Source organism: Mus pahari, chromosome 10, assembly GCF_900095145.1.
Source record: "Mus pahari chromosome 10, PAHARI_EIJ_v1.1, whole genome shotgun sequence".
Classification (NCBI taxonomy): domain Eukaryota; kingdom Metazoa; phylum Chordata; class Mammalia; order Rodentia; family Muridae; genus Mus; species Mus pahari.
In genome coordinates this window covers 99382282-99392234 of record NC_034599.1, presented here as the reverse complement: position 1 = coordinate 99392234, position 9953 = coordinate 99382282, and the positions used below count along the sequence as shown (strand labels likewise).

Here is a 9953-nt window from a genome sequence, read left to right as displayed (position 1 = left end):
GATCCCCCACATGGTGCAGTTTGGCTTCTGCCTTTACACACATCACCCTCGCTCCGTGGGGCTTTTCCTGACCTTCCGATGAACCTCCCAGCTCAGCTCCACACCCATCCTTCCATCGAGGATGCCTGAACTACAGAGGGAAACCCTGACTCAAAAGAAATATAGACAGAAGTAAATAAACCTGCCAGCCCAGATCTGGCTCTCCTGAGCACTGTGGCTGGCTGGCTTTCAATTTGCATAACATTTTTCAACGGTTACCACTCTATACCATCCACCCTTCGTGCTTGGTTGTGTACTGTTACTCTCCTGTTGAAATGTTGACTTCTTGAGGATAAGAACTGTGTCTGCAACGCTGCTCGGTATCTGCTGAATCTATGTACTGCCCACTCTCAGTTTTGGATAGGCAGTCCGGGCATCTTTGAGTCAAATTTGAATGAATGAATGAATGATTATAATGAATGAGGATGAATGAATGAATGACCATTCTCCCAAAAGGGGCAGGGTTCTACACCAGTCTCCTGGCTCAGCCCAGACTCTCATCGGAGTGGATCTCATAGCAGGAAGGGTGCAAGGATCCAATAATCTAGCTGACTCAGCAGCTTGAGACCCATCCACACTACCTTGTTGCCCTCCTAAGAACCAGTATTTGGGCTGAGTCTCCTGTTGATCTTTACCAGGGCCCCATCTTTTATTGTCCATAATCCCAGGGGCTTTAATAGAGGTTGAAAAGGGACCCCTGCAATGGGACAATGTCCTGAGCCTGGAAAAAGGACAGTGTCCAACCAGCAGCCGAATGTTTCTCCAGCTATGACAGGAGGCGTTTCTACCACTCATCAGAGGCACAGACTACACCCCTGGCTATGGCTCAGTATCAAACTTGGGCCCTTTCCCAGAGGTTAAGGGACTCCTCACGAACCAGGGAATCAGCTCTTCACTTCCATTTACGATGCTACATGCCTTGGGAATAGGAAAAGAGGCCTGGAGAGGAGCACGGGGCACTGACAACGTGGTCAAGAACATACAGGACTGGGGACCTCCAGATACACTCTCTAGAATACCCACCAATTTCCCAGTACCTTGCTGTCGTGAAACCCCAGCTAGAAGGGCCCTCACCAGGGAGGTGGGAGCCGGGGGCAGCGCACACACCTTTCATCCTAGCACGTAGGAGGCAGGAAGCAGGTGGCTCCCTAGGATTTTGAGACCAGCCTGGTTTATACAGAAAAGCTCCTGGCTAGCCGGAGCTACACAGTAAGAATTCTACTTCAAGAAACAAAACAGAAAAACAAAAAACAACAAGAAACAAAACAACAACAACAAAAAACGCAACCAATAACGTCTTCTTAGGGGTTCATCTCCCAGTTGCCCCATTCCTACATTACTGTCAGGGGAAATGGGGACAGAAAGCTTGGAGGGCAAAATGTCTCTTACAAAGCGAATGCAGGGACTGTGGGTGTAGCTCAGTTGGTACACTGCTTTTTTCAAGGCTTTGGATTTGATATCTGATACTCCATAAACCAGACACAGTGGCACACACCTGCAGAGGTTCAAGATTATCCTCAGCCACACAGGCAGTTTGAGGCCAGTCTGGGGTACATGAGGTTCTGTCTCAAAAATCCCTCCTACAGATGAATAAAACAGAGATAAAGCCAGGTATGGAGATGCATGTTGGTACAGCCAGCATTAGGGAGGCCGAGGCAGGAAGACTGCCTTGAGTTAGAGCTCAGCCACAGTTATGTAACAAGACCCTGTCTTGAGGGCTGGAGAGATGGCTCAGAGGTTAAGAGCACTGTCTGTTCTTCCAGAGGTCCTGAGTTCAATTCCCAGCAATCACATGGTGGCTCACAACCACTGTAATGAGGTCTGGTTCCCTCTTCTGGCTTGCAGGCATAAATGGAGGCAGAACACTGTATACATACTAAATAAATAAATCTTAAAAAAAAAAAAAAAAGAAAGAAAAAGAGAAAGAAACCTGTCTTGAGATAGAACACAAAAATATTAAGAAAAAAAGTAAAGATGGAAAAATCTGACTCTGGATTGAGGCGCGAGCCCACGGAAGCTGAGACTAGCAGAATCTGGTTCTTCTAGTCCAGAGTTAAAAACACGGCTAACTCTGCCTCGAGCCAGCTCTGTATGCACCATGGCCTCAAGATCTCTAAGAATAAATCTGCAAAGTTTTCCTTTGTGTTTTTGAAACAGGGTTTTTTGCTATGCTGCTCAGGTTGAGCTCAAACTACCACTTTTTAAAGCCGCTGAGTTTGTGGTAACTTGTCACATCAACCACAGGAAACAGAGTCACCCAGATCTTCATACCCTCATGGGCAGGGCTTCCATCTTTACACTCAAAGCACCTCCCACACACCTGAGGCCATCAGACCCCCTCTGAACAGGGAAAAGATACCTATGCAGGCAAAGGCACCCAATCCCCAGGGTCAGGCTCAGTATTGATTTAAAAATATTTTATTCTTTACAAAATACAGCATTCAACCATCCCTTCCTGTGACATCTGGCCCCTGCCAACCGTCCCCACCCACTGTAGTCAAAGGCTTTTGGACTGGGCTGGAACCACAGCATGAAACCTTCTGGAGGCTATGTTTGTGCCAAGGTGGGGTTTCCCCAGCCACCCTGTGCACACAGATGAGAGGCAGGGACGGTGACAGGGCAAGGTCACACAGTGCTGGTCCAGAGGCCCTCAGAAGTAGCAAATGTGTTCAGTCACCTGCCCTCCTGTCCCACAGGAAGCAATTCCTTAGATCCCAGGCTGGGGGAGGAAGTCCAGGGGTGGCAGAGTGGCAACCCTGCAGTCCATGTGCCCAGCCCTGTCCCCAGTCCAGACACCTAGCTGTCTTCCCCGTTCTCCCCGGGGCCCCGGATGAGGCGCTTGTGGCCCCGCTTGCCCCCGGGGCCTTTGGGCTTGGCGAACGCCTGCTTGAAGGCATGCTGCTTGGGATGTACCTCATCATAGAGGAACTCAGCTGTCAGCTCTGCTCCATCACCGATCTCAATCTGCATGGGTCAAGAGAGAAGTCACCACTATATTCAGGGCCCAACACATACCACTCTCGGGGAAACCCCACTTCTGGAGTCACCCCTGATATCTGTCTTCTCTTAGGTCACCGCAGGGTCTACAATGCAGGGTCTGATACCCTGCTGGCCTGAGTCACCTTCTCCTAGCCCCATCCTCTCCAGACCTAGGAAAAGGAGGTGGCAAGGCAGCTAAGGCTTGGGCTTATGTGTGCCTTGGTTTACCCTGGGCCTTAGGCTTTCCACCCATCCAATACTGCAGCAGTGAGTCTTGTAAGGACATAGGACTCCAGTGCCCCACACGGAGAGTGGGGTGACGGGACCCTGGGAACAGGCCGTACCTTCTTAGCTATCTCCAGCTGGAAGTCTTGTTCTACGGAGTCAAGGAGGCGGCTCTTGCAGCTGGAGTAGAGCATCCGCTCCTTGATGCTGCACTTGTACCCGGGCATGGAGTAGATGAACACTGGAGGGGACGAGGCGGTGAGCCCGTGCAGGTTGGGGGCACCTGCAGACCTCCCACAGCAGAACCAAGCAGTGGCTTGTCATTGCTGCCCCCTGCCCAGTCCCTGTCACAGCTACTCACCCACAGATTCAAGGGCATCACCCTCATGGGTATGCTTATACAGGAAGAAGTGGTAGCGGGCAGCATCTCGGGGTACCCGTGAGGGCAGCTGGGCCACATTTGTGGGTTCCGTGTGTACCAGCTCGATGGTCTCCCGTTCCAGGTCCAGCTTCTGAGTAGGAGCAGGGGAGGTATGAGGGTGCCAGTGTGTACCCATAAGGAAGCAGGCTTGCTGGGCGGGCAAGAGCGTTTTGGAGTCCCCCTCTCTAGGCTGGACCTTATCAGGCTGCAGGGCTTATTCTAAAGAGTCCCTCCAGGTCTAGCCCCAACTCTGCCCCCTTTGAGGATTCTGCTAAAAAAAAAGAAGCTCCCACTGAGAACACCCCTGTCTGAGGTGTCGTGAGGGGGCCCTGAACTCAGCAAGGCACTGCCACAGGTCGACTGTCAAGAGGCAAAGCCCCAGGAAAGTGTTGGGAAGGGAAAGCCACTCTTCTGGGACAGAGAGGGCAGGAGGACTCTACCTGGGAAAGAGAAAGCTCAAATGAGCTACAGAGGAACTCTGGGATAGGACAGGGTCCGTCCTGAGGGCCAGTATAAACCATGGTGTCTACATGTTGTAAAGATGTATAGGGCCACATGCTTACAGGGTACCTACTGTGGTTAAGACCTGGGGGCAGGAGGAGGAGAAGAGAATGGTATGTTCTTTTTTTTCCCCAAGGCAGGGTTTCTCTGTGTTGTCCTGGCTGTCCTGGAACTTGTTCTATAGACCAGGCTGGCCTCAAACTCAAAGATCCTCCTGTTTCTGCCTCTTAAAAGGCATGCCCAACCATGCATGGCTTCAATTTTTTTTTTTTAAAGATTTATTTATTTATTATATGTAAGTACACTGTAGCTGTCTTCAGACACTCCAGAAGAGGGCATCAGATCTTGTTACAGATGGTTATGAGCCATCATGTGGTTGCTGGGATTTGAACTCAGGACCTTCGGAAGAGCAGTTGGGTGCTCTTACCCCCTGAGCCATCTCACCAGCCCTTTTTTTTTTTTTTTTTTTAAAGAAAAAGTTGAAACAGGTATAGATTAGGTTGACCTGGAACACACTCTGTATGGATGGCTTTGAGTTTCTGACCCTCCTGCCTCTGCCTCCAGAATGCAGAGATTACAGGTGTGTGCCACCACACCGGGTTTTCTGTGCTGCTGCTGAGAATCAAATACAGAGCCTGGTGTATCCCAGGCAAGCACTCCACCAATTGATCTACAATATCCCACGTTTAAGAACAATGTGGATGAGCAGAATAGCTCAGGAGACGGGGACAGGACCCTGTGCCCATTTGCAAATACGTGTAATCGGGAAACAGGAGGAGCCCACAGTGCCTGGCTCACATGTGTTGGGCACGACTGTGTACCCACCAGCTGGATATAGTTGACCATCTTCTGTTTGAGCTGCTGAAGTGCCCGCTGGGCCTCGGGTTGCAGGGGGAAGGCCAGGCCCTGCAAGGTCTGGTGCTTACTTTCCACGCTGATCTCAGTCTTCACCTGGGGGTGGGGCGGCCATGAAGAAAACCTTTATCTATCTATAGCCGGTTGTAGCCCACCAAGTTTAGAGGGTCTCCCAGCCCACATCGTCCCCGTGCACGCACCTCATTGATTCGGATCTGCTGGAGCTCTCTCTCGGCCGAAGTCAGTGGGGCAGGTGCGGCACAGGATGACAGGTGCTTCTGGTACCCAGCCAAGGAGAGGTCATCCTGTGGGGGAGGGGCAGGGGTGTAAGTGGATACCCGGGGCGGACAGACAGGCAGACAGACAGAAGCCTGCTGTGCATCTCAGCCTGCAGCTGCCAGACCCCCCCATTCTCCCATTTCTTTTATTTGAGACAGAATCTTATGTAGCCCTCAAGCTAGCCTCAAACTCACTACACTGCCAACTGTGACCCCGAACTGCCAATCACCTCGGCCATCTCCACTTCCCGGGTACTGAGAGTCAAACCAGGGTTTCATGCATGCTAGGCAAACGCTGTATCAATTATGTATAGTACATCCCTGTGACCGGCCCTCCTATATTACTCTGAGCCTGGCACTGAGTTGCTCTGTGATCCTCACACAATGCCTCACCAGAGTCCCCATTCTTCATTCTGGCTTGGGTTGACTAACCTTTACTGTCCCAAAGAGCTCATCCTTGATGTGGCCGCCTCCAAACTCCTTCTTCACGGTGGCGCGTGTGGCTGCATACAGCATCTTCAGCCGCACCTGAGATGGGGCAAACTGTGAGGATCTAAGGGGCCAAGCTGCTGCTCCAGGAGCCAACTGAAGCCCCGGAAGAGGGAGGCGGGGCTGACGGAAGCAGGTCATCTCACTACGCCCAGGAGCCCAGTAGGGGGCGCAGCGAAGCTGTATGAGGCAGCTTTAGCCAGCAGGGGGAGCCTCCACCCAGTTCAAACTCAGCGCCGAGTCGGGCTGCCTGTACAGTGATCTTAGGAAGTCCAAGCTCCCACCACAAGGCTCTCTGCACGGGGCAGAACCTAACACTCCTTCGCTTGCCTCCTTAGTCTCTCTTCTGTTCTCCCCACTTCCCACCGGCCCCGGAGCAGGGTTGATGGGTAACGATCCCTAGAGACTCACCGGCGAATTGTCAGGTGACCAGGCCAGGAAAAGCCACTCGAAACCCTGAGCATTCTGCGAATCAAGTCGGAAGAGGAGGTAGCAGGGCTCTTGGGCGTCTAGCAGCGGCAGCACAGCCCTGTCGTAGTCCTGGTCCCAGCGTCCCACTGGCTCCTGCGAGGCACCCAGCACGAGCTGCTCTGGGGGCAGAGGCCGGGTGAGCCCATGTGGCACATCCCACGTCCTCCTCTGCCTGTGGACCTGGGATCTCTGGATGGAGCTTTCTGAGTTACTGGCCACTTCAACCCTCTTGCCCCTGACCCTTCAAATCCCCAAAGTCAGACGCTGAATTGCCAAGGGATGAATATAAATTAGTGAATTAGGCTATGTGTGCCAGCTATGGGTGGCTCTCTTTGTACACCCCCACACCTGCAAAGGCTTGTATTCATGCACACTCACGCACTTGTGCACACACAAGCACACAAAGGAACCCAGCTGTGTGCTCAGCGCCAGCAACAATGCGGTTCTCTCAAGGAACTCCTACACAGGAGCTGCACGGTACAATCTTAACTGTACGACTTCCTACTCGCACCTCACTCAGCGCCTGGCTCCATCACGCCCCTCTCAGGACAAAGTGCTAAGAGGCTGTCACCCCCAGCTTCAGCCCTCTACTCCAAAGTAAAAAAGCAATAGTAGCCAACTATTTTTTTTTTTTAAAGGCAGGGTTTTACTACATGGCGTCGGTTGATGCTGAACTCCTGACCTTCCTGCACCAGCCTCTTGAGGGCTTGGGGTTGCCTGCGTGCACCACCACAACCAGCTTCTGCTTTTCTTTTGCTTGCTTGCTGCCGGAGATGGGAGAATCTCATGCCGTGCAGACAGGCCTAGAACTGTGGACTTCTGATCCTCAGAGCTCTACCTCCTGAATGCTGGCGCTCCTTCCAGTCATGTACCACCAGTTCCATTTTATGAAGTCCTAAGGATCAAACTCAGGGCCTTGTGCACACCAGTCAAGCACTCTACCAACTGAGCTACAATCCTAGACCCTTGTGGTTATTTTTGATACAATTTTGCTATATAGCCCAGGCTAGCTTCAGACTTCCAATCTTTCTGCCTCAGCTTTCCAGGTACTGGAAATATAGGAGTATATATCACTCGGTTTAGCTAACAACCAACATTATTATTATTATTATTATTATTACTGATTTGTGTGTGTGTGTGTGTGTGACATATACAACTATGTGTATATGCATAAGTCAGTAGATAACTTTCAGGGCTCAATCCACTGTAAGTTCCAGGGACTAAACTCAGGCTGTTTGTTAGGTTTGGGCAGCAAATACTTTTACCTGAGCCATCTTGCTGGCCCGCCTGCACCTGACAGGCCTACCCCATCTCTAGCCAAGTAGGTCATCCAACCCTAGTTCCAGGCTGAGACCTCATCTGGGCACCATAATGTCCTCGGTCACACAGCCCAACCCAGAAGACTAGGCAAAACAGCGATCCCAGTGGGCCGTGTGGGGCCAGCACTTCACCGGGCCCTTCCGACAGGGCAAATAACCTGAGCCTCTGCATGCAAAGCCACTAGCCCCACCATCGCTGCAGGCCTTGGCTTCCTTCCCTGCCCGCCCAGAACTCAGATGGGAAACAGTGGTGGAAGCTAGCAGCTTTAGGCTGGGAAAGTTGGGGAAGAAGGCCAAAAGCTGTCAGATTTTTTTTTTTCCTTTTTTTTTTCTTTTTCGAGACAGGGTTTCTCTGTGTAGCCCTGGCTGTCCTGGAACTCATTTTGTAGACCAGGCTGGCCTCAAACTCAGAAATCCGCCTGCCTCTGCCTCCCGAGTGCTGGGATTAAAGGCGTGCGCCACCACACCTGGCTCTGGAAGCTGTCAGTATTGTTTACTTTGTTGTGCATATTTTTAAAGTTTTTATTTTCTTATTTTATGAACATTTTGCCTAGGTTTACATATGTGTGTCATGTGTGTGTCTGGTACCCATGGAGCTCGGAAGGTGGCGTTGGGTCCCCTAGAACTGATGTTACAGACAGTTGTGGAGAAGCAGGTCGATGCTGGAACCTGAATCTGGGTCCTCTCCAAGAGCAGTAAGTGCTCCTAACTCCTGAACCATCTCTCCAGCCTTCTGCTCACATTTCACAACCAGAATGTCTGGGACAGGTGAGAAAGCTCAGAGGGGAAAGGTGCTTATCAGCAAGCTTGAGGATGTGAGCTCAATGCCAGAGAGCCACAGGGTCAAAGCTGTCCTCTGATACACACACACACACACACACACACACACACACACACACACACGCACACACGCGCGCGCGCACACACACACATGCACACGCGCACACACACACGCACACGCGCGCGCGCGCACACACACACACACAGGGTTTAAAAATAAACCAGAATTTAATTTAATTTTATTTTTTGGTATCATGTAGCCCAGGCTGGCTCCTGACTTACTATACAGAATGACCTCGAACCTCTGATTCTCTCACCTGTATCTCCCGAGGCTTCATTTTTATATTTGAATACGAGTGTCTATGGTCTTGGCTGGCTTTCTCCTGACTCAACCCTCTCAAATGCTGGGCTTATAGGCCTATATGATCATGCCGAGCTATAGTAGGAATCTTACATAAGGGTGCAACTTGGGGCTGGAGAGATGGCTCAACTGAAAGCACTTGTTACTCTCCCAGAGGACCTGGGTTTGGTCCCCAGAACCTGTGTCAGGCAGCTCACAACGGCCTGTGACTCCAGTACCAGCAATGTCCTCTCTCAGCCTCCGTAAGTCCCACATGCACAAGCATGTACCCCCCACGCAGACACAGATGACACATACACAGTTTTCTGTTGTAGTGGTTGTCTAAAAGCAGATCTATAATTGAATTTCTTTAGAAAAATCAGGAGCTCCACCCACACTCAACTAGATTGTAGGCCCCTACCCCAGGCGTTCCTGGATCCCCAGAACCTTGGAATGCAGAACTAGGGTGAGACTACTTAGAGACCCTTTATGCTTCTGGGAACCACCTACAAGGGAGACCTTTCCTGGGAGGTTAATGGGCAGGGCTGAAATGGGAGGCCAATGAGCTCAACTGTCTCTTTAAGGAGACCTCTACTTATCACCTCCCATAATGACCCCTACCCAGCCTCTGAGGACATCTGGATGTGAGGAGACCGGGCAAGGCCCAGCTTAGCTGTGGCCCTAAAGCCTGTGGTGGATTCTGAGTCTGGCAGGGCTTGCTAAGTAAAGAAATCACTAGGCTCATTCAGGGAGTCCAGTGCCAAAGGGCTCGTGACAGCGTGACTACTGAGAAGGCTGGAAGGACCCTTGGATGGTCTGGCCCACACCTACTCCCAGACTCTGTACTGAGGCCATCACTGGCAGAGGGGACAGGGACCCCTTGTCTCCCCACCCCTAATTCAGACTCAGACAGATCCTCTGCCTCCTTGAATATTTCTACTTCAAGCCTTGGCTCAAGCCCCACACCCACATACTTCCTGGTAAGAACCCAGGGTCAGCTCAAGGCCCTGTTAAACAAGCAATCACTCTAGTCCGCTCTGAGAATGAGCAAGATATAAGCTTTTTCTTCCTGTTCTGGGGACATCTACCATAGGAAGGTCCATGGTATCTCAGTCCTCCTATAGCCAGCAGCCCAGCCAGGCCCAGCCTGCTGACTACACACACACCACATACACACACACACCACACACATACACACACATACAACACACACACACCACACACACACACACACACACACCACACACACACACACA

General features: G+C 51.4%; 1 protein-coding gene across 1 annotated transcript in view; it reads right to left on the bottom strand.

The window, feature by feature from the left end:
- Positions 1-2441: 2441 nt before the first annotated feature.
- Positions 2442-9953, bottom strand: part of Twf2 (twinfilin actin binding protein 2) — a 12554-nt gene continuing 5042 nt past the window's right edge. The window contains exons 3-9 of the mRNA XM_021206907.1: positions 6199-6377; positions 5731-5826; positions 5221-5325; positions 4991-5116; positions 3605-3755; positions 3363-3484; positions 2442-3003 (exon numbers count right to left, since the gene is read on the bottom strand). Of these exons, the coding sequence (XP_021062566.1) occupies positions 2836-3003; positions 3363-3484; positions 3605-3755; positions 4991-5116; positions 5221-5325; positions 5731-5826; positions 6199-6377 (947 nt within the window). The 3' untranslated portion in view covers positions 2442-2835. The remainder of the gene's footprint in view (positions 3004-3362; positions 3485-3604; positions 3756-4990; positions 5117-5220; positions 5326-5730; positions 5827-6198; positions 6378-9953) is intronic.